The following is an 18078-nucleotide window of genomic DNA, read 5'->3' on the forward strand; positions in this document are numbered from 1 at the left end:
ATTCTCTAGGGTAACTTACACCTAAGTCAGCTGAGATACAGGGATGAGTCTTGCTTGAGTCTTTTTACTGGTGTTTTTCACAGCAATGTTAAAGGCTAACACAATGGGCTTCAGGTTCCACTGTGAAGGATTAATTCTGGGAAGCCCCAAAACACTTAACTGAAGCAATCTGAAGTAAGAGTAGTGGGATAACTTATTTTTATATAAGAACCTGCAGGTGGAGCTGCAATTTGCAAAGTGGGTTGAAAAAAATCCAGGCAGCAATGTAGAGTAAGATGGTAACTTGCACTGACGGCAATTCATGCGAGAGCTGGAAGCATGAAATGCAGAGAGCAGAGAGCTGCAGGTAGATAAGATGTTGGAACCCTCCTTTATGTTATGCACCTTATTATCTCTCTAGCTTTCCTCAGCTCCTCCCAGAATGCAAGTTGCAGCTGCCAAAGGCCAACCACAGTGTAAAAAAAGCTTCATTTTCCTCCACCACTGCGGTGTGCTTTTAACATGAAGCAGGCTGTCGCCCACAGGAGCTGTGCATCTGTCGTAGAACAGAATTCACTTTGTGTTTGTGTCCTGGAGAAGGCCTCCCCAAATTAGCTAGCCTGAGTGCTGTCACTCAGAGCAAGAGCTCTATCTGAGCCAGCCATGTGCAGAATAGGGACTGTGCCTCCCCCTCCAACCTTCAGCTTTTATCTGAAAGCAGAGCTGGGACTGGCAGCAGCAAAACCAATTCTTGTCTTGTTCTGCTGATCCCCCATGACAATGGGCTGACACGTGGTTTTTTATTTCTTTGTTTAATTCTTGGCACAGGATCTTTAAAACTTTAAGGGTAACAATATAACCTTGCATGTGATTAAGAGCATCTTTTACACCACAGTATAGATTAGTCCATTCCTTTCAAGCGGGTCCCAGTAAAGCCAGGGAATGACTTCTGGAAGGAAGAACTCCTCAGCGAGTAACTTTGGAGACTAGAACTCTTACGTAAACAAGGGGTAATATTTTAATTTAAATTTTGGGGCAGCAATATTCAAAATTAATTCAAAGCACATGAGCTGTGCTTTGGTTCAAAACAGTTCCCTTCGTCAGGTAATGCCTTTCCACTTCATGCAGGAGAACCTAAACTAGAAGGAAGGTCCTGAGGAATGAAGTGGTGTGTGCTTCGTGCTCCACAGCACCGACGACCCTGGGTCTTTGTACGTGGGCAGAGCAAGAGCGAGTCATTGAATGGCCCCAGGTGTGGGCTCTCCTTGGAGCTGTGCATGTTTGCCTCCTGCTGGCTCACATTACTTATCCTTCTGTTGTCACCAAGGACACAGAGCAGAATCATAGAATCATTTAGGTTGGAAAAGACCTCTAAGATCAAGTCCAGCTGTTCCCCCAGCACTGATGGGTCACCACTAAACAATGTCCCTTAGCACCACATGTACATGGCTTTTAAAGCCCTCCAGGGATGGGGAGTCCACCACTGCCATGGGCAGCCTCTTCCAGGGCTTGACAAGAATTTTGGTGAAGACATTTTTCCTAATATCCAACCTAAATCTCCCTTGGTGCAACTTGAGGTCGTTTCCTCTTGTCTTATTGCTTATTCCTTGGGAGAAGAGGCTGACTCCAACCTCCTGCCAGGGAGTTGTTGAGAGTGATAGGTCTCACCCAAGCCTCCTTTGCTCCAGACTCAACAACCCCAGTTCCCTCAGCCACTTCTCATAAGACTTGTGCTCTAGACCCTTCACCAGATTCATTGCCCTTCTTTGGGCACGCTCCAGCCCCTCAATGTCCTTCTTGTAGTGTAGTGTACCCATGTACTATGCTTGAGAATCTGGCAGCTCCTACTGACTGCCAGATACAGGCTTCAGTCTCAGGTCCTACTGAAGCAGACCCAGAGTGAGTGACTGCAATTTACTCTTATAGTTACTTTGACTGCACAACAAGTTGGAACATACTGGAACCCTCTGTCACCCTGACATACAGGAGAGAAACACAAAGTGAGTAACTCTAAAGCAGTTAAACTCCTCTCTCCAGCCTTGAAATGGTGTGTGCTTCTTCCAGTTGCTGGAACAGCCATTTTGACAGCTAGATGAGCATGCATAGATGTGAGCAGTTGTGGAGCTGCTCTGATGAACAGTATCTGAACTAGCCTCCTTCCACCTAAGGAATCAGAGCTCTGAGAAAGTAAAAATGTGTCCTTTGATCTCTGCTGCCTTGGCGAAAGGCAGCAGAGGTCAAAGGGTTCCAAAGGGTTCAGCCAAAGCTCTTCCCAGTCCTGAAATATCCAAGTGCTAGTGCCATTCCAAGTGGAGGATGAAGAGCCTGCCTCCAGGCAGAAATCCTCTGCTGGGCTCTTCCCTCTGCTATGCATAAGCCGATGGAATATGGTTATTATATGTGAGAAGCAGCTATTCAGTATAAGACACGGATTTGGAATGAAGGAATAAGTGTGTGTTGATAATCTGATCCTTACAAACTCAAACCAGAGCAGCTTAAGACTTGAAGAGGTGAGGGAAGCATCCTGCAGAAAGAGATTAGGCAGCTCGCTAGGAGACGGACAGTGAGATTTTGATCATAGTTACATTGAACAAATCTGGAACAGCTCTGTTGATTGAACTAACCCTGATGCTACATGTTCAAACCGAACTGAATTTCTTTAAATATTCTTTTAAAAAAGATTGTCATGCTTATGTGGGGAAAAGATCATGTAAGTAATCGTATTCTCTGTCTCTGCAGTACTTTTCTATAGCACAGAGCACTGATCTTTTTTTCTGCAATTTGAGTGAAATTAAAGTACAGTGACAACAGCAGGCTTGCTTTGTACCCAGAGATCCAACTAATGCTTATCCTCTGACCCATTTGTACCAGAAGGGCCAGTGCAAAGAAGCATGTAGCTGGGAATCTGGATTTCCTCATTCTGCCACTGTGGTTCACTCCTGCCAAAAGACCTTCAGTGTAGATGTTCTGTCATCATATTTTGGCCACCTTAACATGAGTTTACTACGCTGGGGCTAGTTGGTGAGTGGGGCCAAGTGCAGAGGAGATAAAGAAACTAGAGGAGACAGGGAATCTCTGTGTTATAGGCAGTAAGGGACATTGTGTCATGGTGACCTGGGATACAGCATGCTCTGTTTTTTCCAGAAATGTACCAAACTTTCCTCAGTATCTGTGGAGGCCTCTTACATTTGCCTCACAAAGGCAGGAAACCCATCAGCACCATCAGCTCAGTTATTACATATCCCTGACATGCTCCTAGGGCAGCTTCAGGGCTGGACAACTGAACTGAGCCCCAGGTGCCATCAGCAAGCAATGGGACAAGCTGTTTTGCAAGGTCAAAACCACCAGCTGCTGAAAGGGTAAATGGTTTTACCACTATCATGTCAACAAGGGTAAAACCCAAATATCTTAGAACTACTTCATCATCAGAACTATATCCTGATTCGTCATCTCATGAGAACACAAGAACCTCAGATAGAGAAAACCTATTGCACTGTTTCAGTGTAAAGTCATCTTCTCAGGGTCTCCTAGTATTATTTTAAATAGCCTTAGTGGCTGGAGGTCCTTGTGAGACTACAGCACAGCATTAAGACAGCAAATGGATTTCTTTCCTATTAAAAATTCCTTTGCTTAATTTCTTCCGTCTACTTTTGTTTCCACTCTACATGAATGTGTCACCTCAAGGTCTGATCTGAAGTCCATTGAACTAAATAGATTTGGAACCTGGCCCAAACACCTACTCTGTGTGGTACAGCATAAAGGCAGTTTCCTCTTTCATCTTGTGTCTCATATTTCTACCATACTCCTTAGCATTTCTAGAGAGGGGACTATATCACAGTCAATAACTGCATCTGTTTTCATAGAAGGCTTAGTCCAAAAGCTATCAGAGCTAATAGAAATGTGTTGATTGACTACAGTAGATCGTGGATCAACCCTCAGTCCATCTGCATTTAGCTTTTTCCCTCAGCCATGCATCACAGTCCAACTTACTATAAATCTATGATATAAAGAAACATAGATGATGTGTGAAGGTCCCTTTAAAAAACAACAAAAACAGTGCAATGATGTTGTTTTTAAAGCAGGGGCTGAGGCTGACAATAAATTTGGATCGAAAACTTGTGCACTATCCAAAAACTGCAAACACAAGCCCTAAACAAAAGCCATGTGTGCCTCTCAGAGTTGCAGGTGTCAAAGATATTAAGCCACAAAATGCTTTACATTAAAATAACTTCAAGGACCACGTTACGCTCTGAAAACCCCAAAGTAATTCAGAGTTAATCACAACAGCTCGTCTTTAGTATGGTCAGATGACAGAAAGTGTATGAAACTTGTTGCTTGAAGGAACTAGTAGCACCTTATCTAGAGGGTACCAACTTTCAGACAGATTCAAGGCTAAGATGTCGTTTCAGTTTAAACATTCAAAAGACTGTTGGTTGTTTTTTAGCTTTCTAGGGCTAAAGTCAAGCTCGGCACATTATTTTAATATATTTTCTGCAGCGTAATTTCCTGTGTTTTCTTTTATAGGCATAAAAAGTTGCCCAACAAAACTCTGAAGGAGTCATAAAACACTTTCTAGGTTGCTCCACTTTAATTCCTGCTCGAAAGTTCAACTATTATATGAATCTACCAATCACTCTCCCAGCCAAGGAAAAAAAAATGAGTGAAGCTTTGGTGCATTTTGAATCCTCTCTAAAGCACCTTTGAAGCTCTTGGAAGTTGTCTTGGAAAAATTCTGAACAGGCTATCCTATCATGTCAGTCCAATTCTGTCATCCATGTGGGATGGAAGATACACATTTTTTCAGTGCATTTTGGATGCTCTTTTACAGATATACTGTTTGAATTTTGATGGTCGAAAAAGCAGAATGGAAACAAGTGATAACCTCAATCTGGCTGTGATAGCAAACGGTCCTTATGAAGCTAGTAACAAAGGCAGGTCACAAGACAAACTGAATTGTCTGAGTGCATGTCAACAGGAAAAGATTAGACATCTCCCAAAAATGCCTGTATCATTTCATTTCCAAATCAAATTTACTTCCAAGTAAACAACTTATTTGAACTATCTGACACCTACTCATTGCTGGGACTATACAAAAACCAGAGCATCTCACTAATCTCTGGTGCTGTGTAGCACTCTGGGAGCCTTTCATAATCCAGATATGAATATCCACCTTGTTTGTGTATGTGGAGTCCCCATTAAAAGGCACAGCTCTGTAATTCTGTGGTACCTTCATCAGAATCAAATGAGGACTGGAAAAGTTTGAAATTTGCTCTGATCAATAGATCATAGTAATTAGTTCTCAGCTGCTGTCTATGTTGGTGTACCCATTCTGCAGCCTCCTGTACCGTGACTGCTGAGAGCTTGGGTCACAGGTTATTTTGAAATTCTCTGAAAAGAGCAGAGGCAGGCAGTGAAGGAATAGCTGCCGGGCCTGTGGGCAGTGCAACAGCATGGATTAAAGGTCTCAAGACATCCAGATGCTGAGGCAAAATAACTAGGGAAGGCAGAGGTGAACAGTGAAGGGGAGCTAAATATGCAGAAATTATTCCATGAACAGAGACACGTCAGACATATGACAAAGTGGGCAGGATGCTGAGAACGTGGCCAGTGATTTTAAAATCTGAGATTGCTATAGCTCCAAACTCGTATTTCTGTCAGGGGTTGTTATTTAAGTGCCAGCTGGCTATTCCTTGGTGTCAGGAAGATGATCCTTGTAGGTCCCATTACTAAGGTGCTCACACACTTGTTATATACCATGCATCAGTTACAGAATATACAGATTTTATTCACTGGGTGAACGGTTCAGACAAGCATGGATAATGGTTTCAGATGACCAAGATTTTCAGGAGTCTGGCTTTTTATATTATATCTCTCAGATAATTTAGCTGCTTCCAGAAGCGTGAATAATGTTGTATGAACAAAGAATAAAACCAGTAGGACTTTCAAGCTTTGCAGTTCATTCATTAATGATGATTATTCCTGAAGTTTCCCCACTCTTGTATTCCAAAATTAATTGTACAGAATTGTCTTTCTGCACACTGAGTTTTCTTTTTCCTAACTTATTTAGCACTGTTTTTTGTATGGAGACACTTCCAGGGACTTTCAGTGGTACATATGGTACACTGTGCTCTCACTGATAGATTAGACTGTGTAGGTGACAGGTAGGTCAGATGTTTAAACTCATAGAATCACAGAATGTTTGGGTTGGAAGAGACTTTTAAAGGTCATCAAGTCCAACCCCCCTGCAGTGAGCAGGGACAGCTTCAACTAGAGCAGATTGCTCAAAGCCCCTTGCAAGCTGATGTGGAATGTTTCCAGGGATGGAGCTTCTGCCACCTCTCTGGGCCACTCCTCCAATGCGGATTGTTGATGGCTACAAAAGAGGTGTGTGGAGGGAACCCCAGTTATTATCACGTTGTACTTGCAATACCTAACAGTACTGATGCTTGTGCCTTAGTGTTTCTTTATCTGAACATTTCTGCCAAGATTTAACCATTCCAAATTGATGACTTACACAGAGACTGTCTTTACCATTCTTTAACCCCTGCTAGCCAGAGTGCCCTCGTGTCTTGTACATTGCTCCCATCAGCTCTGTGTAGAGGACAAAGAAGTCAGTACTTAAATCACTTACAGGCTGTTGCTGTGTTCCACAAGTGATGGATTTTCTAAGATTTCTCTGTAATTTATCAAGTCTTCCATAAAATAACAGCTTTTATTGCTCTGTTGTTTTCATCTCACAGACCACATCTAGGCCTTTAGGAGGCACCTTTGTAAGATGCCTTTTTTATTATTGTCTCAAAATACAACATGTATCAACCAACATTCAGTAGCTGCTGTCAAATTCAAATTTCAGGAGATTTGTGAAAGGAAGAAATACTATCTGCATATCATTCTTCTCATTATGATCTCCCTGTGGCCTTCCTCCTTAATCCTTTCACCGTTGCATAAGAGAAAGGATATCACAAGCTCAGGGATTGTTTATACTGCTGCACGACCAACGGTCTCAAATCTTTTTATGGGGTAAGATGGAAAGTGGGTGTTTGGCAGCACAGTTCATGGAGAAATTCTGCTGCCTGAGAACTCAAGCAATAGAAGGACAGGTTAACATACAGAAAGGAAAAGGTTTTCTGTGTTTGCAGCTTCTCATGGTTGAGAACCCGGAAGATCCTTCATGGCAGGGCAGAGAGCTGCTCTTGAGGACAGTGGAAAGTTCTAAAGTTTTGCAAGTCATATGTGAAGTCTGGAACCATCTCCAAATTCTCCTGAAATACTCAGGTGATTGAACCATGCGTATTGGTTCAGGCACAACTTTTAGAAGGATGATATATAGGTTACTTATAAAAATTCTTGATCTTGAGTATTGCTACAACAGTCTGTTTTCAGCCTGGAATTCAGGTTATGAAGTGTTTCTGACTTCAGTTTCAGAGGTGTAGCAGCAGTCAGCAGAGATACATTATATATGGGAGACAACAACTGTTCTTTTACTAAAAGCATGGAAAACAGTATCTGCTCATGAGAGATCGCCTGAACATCTCTTAACCTAACCATATTCATAGGCTTTTTTTGTCTTTCCTACTTCACACCCATCTATTTAAAGCAATTACAACTCCTTGTAACTTCAGTGAGATCTGGGCCATGAGTTTCTCACTATAATACAAGAAGGGTAGCTGGTAGCAATAAGAACTGCACAGAAGGTGAAGAGTTGGGCACAATATGCCCTCCTCCATCTCACAAGTATTTGTGAAATAGATTGGGTTTTTCCAACTGGCAGGCTGAAAAACCAAGAGCCTGGGAGCTCTGGTGCATGAGCTGGGTAGAACCCAACACCTCTTCACCAAACTATTTACTGTATGTGCATCCTGCAGTGGAAAATCTTTCCACCAGAGCACTCCAACTGTCCAGGTGGAAGATTTTGGTTGGAATTCAGTGCAAAATGCATTGTATTATACACAGGCTTCTGTGTTTACTGTATACGGTGTGGAGAGGTGGTGTTACATACTCAGCACCTTGCAAGGCTGAAGGATACCTACACTGTCCTAACTAGGCTAGGTGATGTTCTCAGACCACTGTTGTGAGATACCTGATCTGCTCCAGCCTTGCATTTAGCCCAGCTATGTACACAGGTACCACCTGGCATTTTGTTGTTACTTCGGTATCTAACGAACAATGAAAAGTGCATCAGAAAAGTGGGTTGAATTTGATACAGAAAAAAAACACAGTATCAAAGGAGCTTAAATGTAAATGTGTTGCTAATCATGAAGGTTCTTGGAAGCCAGTGTGTTTAGCTGGGGCAGCAAGCTTAAAAAATACTAGAGCCAGATGGGCTGATTCATACATCAGTGTGCAGCCTTATCTGCTGAGAAATCAAACCATCAAGTGGAATATGGAAACCCTTTCTAAATCCTGCAGTTGTGTGGATTTGCTTCTGGTGTAAGCTTCCCCCACCTTAGATTTACCTATTCCAGAGTATACTCAAAAAACTGAGATCTTTAATTAGACTCTAAATGCTCTGATTTGCAATTGTTCCATGTAGAAAGGACACAGTCTGCAGTAGCTGTTGTATTTATAAAGGCACTGTCCACAGTAGTGCCATAAGACAGCTGCAGCTAAGTGCTGGAACAACTTGGACATGAAGTTTATGTTCATGACAGGAGACAGGAGGTCTGAAGTCCAGTCGAGCTCAAGAGCCAGTGCAGCTCTAAGAACAGCAGTGAGTTCTCTCTCTGACTCTGTACATCACCTCTGCTCTGGCAATGCCTGGAGCAGCCCGAGGTGGAAGGAAGGAGTTCAAGCTCGGAAGCATGCAGTGCCCTTCTGGGTCTCACTAACGTGTTAAAGAGTCACAACAAATCTGAACCTAGTATTTTTAGTTGCATATGTCTCATAATAAGAATCTAATTCAAATAGAGAAATATTTTTTGGAGATGCAAGAGGGAAGCCTATCTAGTTCTATATAAGACACAAGGTCTGGATTTTGCCAGTGCTAGAAAGAATAGGTTTCAAAAAAAAACCCCACAACATTTAGCAGTGACTCTGTGGTAGAAGCTAGTAGGATTGAACCACTGGTGAGAAGCAGAAGATGCTTCATAACATATGTCTGACAACTACTTAAGATTCATGGTAGCTGGTGCCAGGGAGACAGGATACAAACACTGCATCTCTTTGTGTCAGCAAGTCCAGTGTCACTATGGATGCAGGAGACATTAATTCCACGGGGAGAGCAGTGCCAACTTTTCTCAAAGGAATCCCTTCAACAGCTCCTCCACTTAGGTAGTTATGAAGTTCAGTTTCCAATGAAAGTCGCTGCCTCCTGGCATCACCTCTGCTTCGTTAAATAAGGAGATGGTTATTTGGGCAGTTACACAACTACAGGGCCTGTAGAAAGGCATGAGGAAGAGTCCAAAGTCACTGTGACTGGGCTACTCATTTCTGGAACACAGCTTGAGAAACTGAGGGGAAATGTACGTGGAAGAATTATAATGAGCATTTATGAGAGTAATTCAAATGGATGGCTAATGGCCAAAGCTCTGGCACCTTCCATTAAAAAACAACCAGGGAAACCTGAGAAGTGAATTTTCTGCATATCATGGGGTGCTGCACAACAGGCATTGTATGCCAGACACATAGGAATGGAAAGCTGGCATAAGGTGTGCAGGAAAAAAAGATTCCTATGCAGATCAGGCATGAATATCACCACTGAAGGCACAGCACCAAATACAATATGAATAATTACTGCAGAAAGCAGAACGCAAATAACCTCTGAAATCACTGGAAATTCCTGGTCCTTTTTCCTAACATTGGTGCAGAGCTATCTGAATTAGAGATTCAATTAAGGAAAAAATAAACTTTAGTGGGACCTCATTTTTAATGAGATGCTGCCCAGCTAGCAGTTGAATGGCCCACCATAGGTAGCAGATGACTATAGGTGGACTCCAAGAGCAGTCAAGAGAAGATAATGAATCACAGTCCAGGAAAGGCTCATTCTGATAATTTTCTAGATCTGTCAGTTTAAACACACAGTATGAAATTCTAGCTGAAGACTGTGAATAGCAAGAACTTAATTTGACAAAAAAGACATGAGAGTTTACAGGGGCCCTTACTCTTCCTTACTAGGTCATTGTAGAGTGTTTTAAAATCTTGATAGGTATCACAACATTTACAGCCTCATGAACAGAAAAAAGCCAAACAGTTCACTGCCAAAGACCACTTGAAGCAAAAACCTGTCAATCTAGAAGCATATATGTTTCTATACTAAATATTGTACAGAGATGTTAAAAGACAGCATGTTTCCAACAGTTAGAAGGGGTTTCTAGATGAATCCCTTGGCAACCGAAGTTTAGATTAGCTGGAAAAACAGGCCAGATTTTTAGCACACCAGTCCTTTTGATCTGAAAACATAAAAGGGGTTCATGTTCCCAGCATCTCATTGCTTCATCTAACAGTATTAGTTGGTCAGATAAACCATACTACCTTGCAAACTTTCTTTCCTAGGTTTTAGACCATCACAGCTAAAACTCTACCATCAAATAGATGCCGAAGTGTTAGATCTGAAGTTGAATGGGCTGACTCCCACCCACAACACAAGAGTGGCAGCATGGCATCAGGCGAGTTACATGCTTGAAATGCTTCCTCACCACTGATTCAAAAAGGATTCTAGATACCCAGGTCAGATACTGACATGCACATCTGTCAGGCAGATGCATATAACTGTCAGGACAGATGAATCTGACCCAAAACTGGTGGGTGGGTGCTCTTTATTCTCCCGTAAGCACAGAGAACTCACTCCAGTCCAGCTGAACGGCACTGACTCCCACACTCGTGTCCCCCACCACTGCGTGCTGCCTCCTGCCCACGGGGTTTGGGCAGGCACCAGCTCTGTTCCTCAGACAATGAAACTCACTGGAGAAAGTCAAATAAACCCCTTTCTATGATGCTGCATGAATACTCTTTTATAAGTGGGAATGAGGGGTGCCACTAAGACAGACATTTAGGGAAAAGCTCCAGTCAGCTCTACCAGCCATTAGGCCATGTCGGGAATGCTGTAACAGCCTCGTGAAAGATCCTGCTTAGTCTCTTTCATACAGTGGCTCTTAATAATGAGCATATAATAAATGTACAGTCTGGAGAAATTTACTATACAGTATCCAATTGGATTTATATAGTCATAAACTTCCACAGCACTGCTTCTATGATTTACAACAGTCTCTACTAATTATGAAGCTATGCCTGGACTTAAGATGTAAAAGGCAAATGTTACCAGGCTGGCTGTACAGCGATACTATACAAATGCACATTTGCCACAGCAATTTTGAATTGCTTGTTAGCAGAGAACCCTTGCAAATAACCATATATTTTAGCCTGCTCTTATGAAAAACACCAACAGCAGGAACCTACAAGTCTGTGGGATGGGGTCTTATTGTGATGGAGTTTAGCAATACAGGAAGGAGTGGGGAGAGGATAGTTCATGGACCCCATCAATGAAACTTCTGCTACTTTCTTCCTGGATTATAGGGGACTAGATTTTGTGGCTTACCTGATCCCTTCCTAAATCTATACTTCTGAGTTCCTGAAAAGAAACCACCATAGAAAATACTGTAACTTACTGTAGAACAAGCCTCTCGTGACCTAAATGGATATAGAAGGATGTTTACTTCACAGAAGTTTTCCAGCACAGACATTTAATTTTGCTGTTACTCAGCATATTAAATAACTATTTCAGAGAGGACTGTGTGTCATCAACAGGAGTTACCTGGGCATCGTGGGCAGCACAGCTGTGGTACGTGCACAGGGGAAGGACAGTGTAGACTTGGGCATCTTATTCTGCTGCACAACACGTTTCCATTCTGCAGGTGGAACACAGTACAACACTTTAATGAAATGGGTTGTCTTACCAGTTTCCATGTTCTCTGCTTTGTGTCTAGATATTTTAAAAACAAATGCCTTTTTACAACATTCTGGGTTTACTCACACCAGGGTAAGCCCAGACTGCTTTCACCACCTCTGAATTTATGGTGGTCAGGATGTAGCAGAAACCCATGCAAAACTAGAAATCAGAGCTAGTGCCTAAAAATGGATTGCAACAATCTCCACTTGTGTTTTGAGCAGATTATGCTTAGGGATTGTATTTCAAAAACTAAGACACAGATAATGAATGGTAGGTCTCTGAGATATCCCCTATTGAGGGTTAGTTCAAGACCACAAGAGACAATAGCATCTGTAATTGTTCCTGAAAACTGTGGAGAGTCTTTTGTTTTCATTTTTTGGGTTCCCCAGTAGACAAAAAAAACCAGTTGGTAATTAGCCAGTTTTCTAAGAAACACGAGCAAGTCTTGGGAATAGTGTTCATTATTCATGTCATTAACATAATATTCTATTTGACCACATCTAAGTTTGATTTATAATTAAAACACGGGGAATTTTCATTCTCCAGTGTCTGTAACCAGAAAAGACTATCCATTTCAAATTCCCATTTCCCATCTATAATTCATCCTTCTAATTTAGCTCTGAGCTGCTCATGTTTATAGCAAGAAGGATCTTTCAGCATGAACACACTGGTACTGTGCTACGAGTGTAGTTTCGGGTGGTGTCAGAAGAAACCTACTTTGTTTTCATGTGCCTTCTGGAGCACTGAACTGTTTCCAGTGGAGGTGCAGACTTCCTTAGATAGCATAGGGATAGGCTTTTCTAGCCATCCTTCTCAAAGTAACCCACTGACTCCTAAATAACTGCAGACCACAGGCTGGAATCATACTGTTGGATCATTACTACCCACAAACTACATTTGTGCATCTGCTTTGGAAAAGAGACACTAAAAACAATATCCCCATCTGTTTCCAATGACGACTGGAATTAAATATACTGATTTTATAGAGGAGAACCAAATTTTAGGCTGAGGACTCTCTGCAGGATAGGGACTGTCACTGGTCTGCCCAGCTCCTTGTCCAGCAGACCATTACCTGAGGGCCTGTGGAGCACTGCTGTAGAAGACAGGCTGGCACTGCCTGCTGGCCTGGCTCCAGGGGGCTTACTTGAGCTGTTAGTGGCCTTGCTCCTTTTTTAACCATTAGTCCTGTGAAATCTCCTGAGGTGAACATTTACTTTCTGTGCATCATCAGCTGTGACAAACATTCTGCAGGGCTACTTCACTCCTCAGTACTCTGCTGTCTGCAGCAGGACAGAACTATTTCAACTGATCTTGTGCTGGGTAAGACTGATCCTTGGACTCACAGTGATTTTGGGGAGATGAAGCCCTACTGACTAGAGTAGGACGTAGGCTCCTGTAGCCTCTGTGAGTCAGGGCCATGGTGCATTTCTGCATCAGGTACCCAAAGAGTAACAGTGCATCTCTGTCCCTGAGCTGTGATATCAGTGCTGAGTGTGGAGAGTGTTCATTTTAGCCTCTGAAGTCGGCAGATCTGACTATGAGCACAAACAAAAAGCTGCTGTTTTTAGAGAGTAATGATCTGACAAATTGAGAGTGCTCCAAGTTACCTGACAGTAACAGTCAACAGTCTCTCCACTGTGTATTGGGGGGGAGGATGGGTTGTGAAGAAAAGGGGGAACAGGGTGAGAACATTGAATTATGTTTAGTTTTATTCTGGTTTAAGTATATAAATTATAACTTGTAAAAATACAATACTACATACACACAAAACCAGGAAGGCTTTTTTTTTAAATCCCAGACTGAATAATTTGGCCTCTGTTTAGTTGGTTAATTTGTCTGGCCTTCTTCCTAAACACCAGGAGTGTGTGTGTTGGGGAGGATGGACAGACAGACTGTTGTTTAGAGATGGAAAGGGACCTTAGTCTGTTGCCTGGCTGATCTGACTTGTTTTATGCAGAGATCATATGGATCATAACGTTTGAGGCCAGCAAAGAAATTTTGGTCACACTAGTGTGAAGAGCCCTGGGGATTTTTTTTGCTTTGCCCCACAGTGTGGGGGAGCAGGTTGCTGCTTCAGGCTCTGCACATACCCTTTGCCTGACTGAGTCACTGCCAGGAATCAGGTGGGTTACACTTGGGTCTCTCTTACTTGCTGTCTGTGGCACACTGTAGCTTCATTTTTTACACTGTAGTATCTGGTTTAAGGTCTGTGCTTGTGCTATGTCATGACATGTTTTCTAATGCTTTATCTAGCCTTAATTTTGTTAAAATTATAAATTACTGAGAATTCCCTGATGATCTGAAGCTTTTACTACAGCTTAGTGTTCTGAGGGCATTTCTTTTGGCCAGGACAAAACTCAAATGAATGGCTGAGTGCTGCAGTTGTCTCAGAGTCTTTCTTCCAGGCAACAAGAGTCACATCCCAGAGATCCCTCAGCATCCTCACTGCTGAAATAACCCAACAACCCACCCAAGACAGGCTGCCAGCAATGTACTGGCTGTTTCACCACACACAGGCTCTGAAGGAGTTTTCAACTTTGCTTATAGATGAGCAAAAGGGAGTGGAAACTCAGGGACTTCTTTTCTTCCTACTACACTGCTTTTTCTCATACAGATGCATTCTGCTGCACACATCTGAGATAAAGCCAAGCTTGTGGGACTACTGTTCGTGCATCTCTGCACTAAATTGTAGTAGCAGATCCCTCAGAGCAAATGCTGCACAGGGGCCCAATATTTTACACTTGCAGGGAGGGAAAATAGCCAAGAAAACTTTATTCTGCATTAAATACAGAAGAAAAAAAATCAGCATCTGGAGTGCCTCAACCTCATGTGTTAGTAATTAAGATCCTTTATTGTTTAGTCATTTTAAAGTCCTCCAAGGGACATACTCTGCTCTCATTTTCCTGCAGCCCCCCCACCCAGCTGTATATGACATACTTTGGGGATCTATGACTGCTGTGTCTTTGTATCAGGCATCAACTGATAGTAGCCAGGAATCTGTCCTTTCATGTCCTGCCCAATCTGCTCTGCTCCTCACACCTTTTTCTTATCTTTCATAGATTTTTACAAATGGTGGTATCCACGAGTGTGCCTGCAGGATTAGGGCAGCAGATGCTGTGGCTGTGGAAATGCCTCTGAAGATGTGGGCATTGCCCATAGAACAAAACACCACCAAGTTCAGGTTCAGCATAATCCCCCAGCCTCTATTTCCTTCAGCATGATCAAGACCCACTAGTGAAAACGGGTTTGGGCTTTGTCAGATTGCAGCTACAGGAGGCAGGACTCTGGGCAGTTGAGCAAGCAGCTGTGGGCCCAGTGAGTGGGCAGTCCTACCTCTGCACACAGGCAGTTCACACAGTACACCAGGCCGTAGGGTTCCAGGTAAGGATGCCACCTTTCTCCTGCACGATACTTCTTGTCTTGAAACACACAGTACGTCTCTGAATCTGGACAGGGGTAAAGAATTGAGAGAGCTATGAATGAACACTGCCTTTCCTTACTTACAGAGTGGTTTGGGGTGTACAGTGTTCTCTCTAAACTATGCTTGTGGAAGGTACAGAAAATTTTGTAAAGAGTTACTATATTTTCTTTCCCCGGAGAATCACACAATGGAAATGTCCTTAATTTCATGTGCTGTTGTGCCTAACCCCCCAAACCAAAATACATGTCATGGCTTCCCATCTTTCCAAAACTGCAGCTCCTGTAGTAGCTGACAGAATGGCTTTTGTACAGGGAGAGTTTATCCTTTTACCTGCAAAAACACAGGCTAAGATCCTGTTTAGGTAAAAAAATTAAACTGCTTGATTGCTCAGACATGTTTATAGAAACAAAATGTTTTCACTGCAAAACCAAAACAATTGGCTCAACTTGGGAAAATCCCAGGTTGTACAGCAAAGAGATTTTGAACAAGGGGACTGCAGAAGGAAGATAAATACACTGTATTTACACTGCATGATCAGTATCTCCACATTTTAACAATCTAATAAAGAAGAATTTTGTCCTAGTATAGCAGAACAGTTTGTGCTGACATATATGCATCAGCATTTGAAGTATTTTAAGATGTTTCTGTTCATCAAGCACTTCTAATCTTGCAGGTGCAGTTTTGCAGATATCCATTAACCTATCAGACATTTCTGCTCTGTCTCTCTCTGTCACATTATGGTTTCACATTGAAAACTCAAATATCTTCAATAAAAGACTGTTTTTTCCTGTGTTTCCATGGGAGAATTCCTTCCTGGTATCTTAATAATGTCCAAATTCAGCTTAAATCATTACCCTCAGTAGAGATGATACTTCAGGGTATCAAACACGATACCTGCCTTCCAAGTGATAATCCAAGCAAGGGACATTCCTCACATTTACTGGGCTAAAAGGAGGTAGCAAGAGGCAGGGAGTATTAGTGGCCACTGTGAAGTGATCTGCTGTCACGTCACACAGCAGCAGGACAAATGGAAAGCAGGGTCTGGAAAAGCAGGATGGCTGAAGTGGAGTTTGGCAGGTGCTCCCACCATGCTTCCCCTGGGCAGGGATACCTGCACACTACTTTCTTTGACTAGGTTCAGAGGAAGTGGCCTTTTTGGAACTCTCTTTCTGTTTTGATTTGTTTTGGTTTTCCTTTTTAGCGACCTCCTTAGAAGCAGAAGCTGCTGATACTGAGGCTGCAAATTTTAACTAAATCTCAGGGCAAACATCATCTTTTGTAAGAGGGTGGCCAAATCCCAGCCTGTGCAGGTGGGGAGAGCATTCCAGAGAGCCAGTAACAAGGCTGTGGCAGTCACTAGCTCCTAGACTCATTTGGGTAGTCATTCCTCCTTGCCATGCTTTCTGAAATGTGTTAACATCTCCCACAGATGACAGGCTTTGTAGAAACTTTCCCTTTGTTTTGTTTGTATTCTTTTCAATTCTTCTCATCAAGTTTTTGACAGTGCTTACACTCTTAATTTTCTCAGAGGATGTATCTAATCCAGTTCATATGAGGTTGTTTTTGGAACACAACAGAAGAGTCTTGGACGAGCTTTACACTAGCTGAAAACTTCAGCACAATAGTCTTACACATGGGACAAAATCCAGATAATCCCTCAGATGTTTACAGAGGTCTCTAAAATGGAATTAAGCACTCTCTTGATTCAGGATATTTGAGATAAACCAGATTCTCCAATTGATGGGTTATGTTCTTTATGATGCAATGAAACCTGTACAGCCTAAGGAAGTGTGCCCCAAACGTGGGTGTGACCTGATTCTACTAAATGTAGGACTAGGAGGAGGAAGAATGTTAGAAGGTTTTGAACATAGTTCCACAGTCTAGGACATTCTTGTTTGCAGATCTTTTCTGAAGCACATCTGTCAATTAGAAGGAAAATGACAAATCTGGGTAAATGTAACAGCTTTGTTTGAAGTCTACTTACGTTTTACTTGTTCTAGTTTACCTCCATCTATGAAAAGGAGACAGAGCACACCAAAAAAGATAAAATGAAAATCTTCCAATATCCACTTTTTTCTCATCTTTATCGACAAAAGGCAAAGAAAGAGCCTCCAAAGCAGAGAATGTTGAGCTGTTGGGGAAGAAAAGATTAAATGAATTAAACTAAAATCTTGTGAGATACTGAAATTCTCTGACATGATTTCATCCAGCACACAGAAATCCTGAACTGCCAGAACGAAAAGTCTGTCTCTATCAGGGATCTTCATTTCATGGAAACAGCTTTGGCTCCAGGTCATTTCTGGAAAAGGGGCCACGTTCCCATTCATGAAAGCCGAAAACTTTATTACTTCTAATAATGTCCTTATTCTATTCCAAAGCAGAGAAATCTGGCAAGTGAGCAATCTAAATTCTTAAAGTTCTCCTTCACAAGAAACTAACTTAGGAGATGTTCTTGTAGGGCACTGTGTTGGGTGTAACTTGGGAAATACAGGTGTCAGTCGGGACACCTCTGCTTCCCTGTGCAACTGCCCTGGGGCAGAGCTGGTGCACTGGCCCCGTGGCCATGCTGTCCTCAGGGGCAGCCTGCCTCGCCTTTAACAGCCTTCCACACTACTCAGCTCACCCCTCCTCCCCTCGACCAGCTACTATTGTTCTGGGACTGTGTATAATTAATTTTTCTAGAGTTAACCCTTCCGTTGCCTTGATATCTGAAAGCAGAATGGGGGAATCTCTTCATTCTGGTAGATCTTTAATGTCAAAATCTCACATATGGGACAAAGCTGAGAGGATTCTT

At 42.4% G+C, this 18078-nt stretch overlaps 1 protein-coding gene across 3 annotated transcripts in view; it reads right to left on the reverse strand.

The window, feature by feature from the left end:
* The window catches only part of CHRDL1 (chordin-like 1), a 37509-nt gene extending 20144 nt beyond the window's left edge, over positions 1–17365 (reverse strand). For all 3 annotated transcript variants that reach the window (XM_008944796.1, XM_008944795.1, XM_008944794.1), the window contains exons 1-3: positions 17269–17365; positions 15197–15309; positions 11729–11822 (exon numbers count right to left, since the gene is read on the reverse strand). In XM_008944796.1, the coding sequence (XP_008943044.1) occupies positions 11729–11822; positions 15197–15309; positions 17269–17365 (304 nt within the window). The remainder of the gene's footprint in view (positions 1–11728; positions 11823–15196; positions 15310–17268) is intronic.
* Positions 17366–18078: the final 713 nt, after the last annotated feature.

Source organism: Merops nubicus, unplaced genomic scaffold (assembly GCF_000691845.1).
Source record: "Merops nubicus isolate BGI_N331 unplaced genomic scaffold, ASM69184v1 scaffold16517, whole genome shotgun sequence".
In the NCBI taxonomy this organism is placed as follows: Eukaryota; Metazoa; Chordata; class Aves; order Coraciiformes; family Meropidae; genus Merops; species Merops nubicus.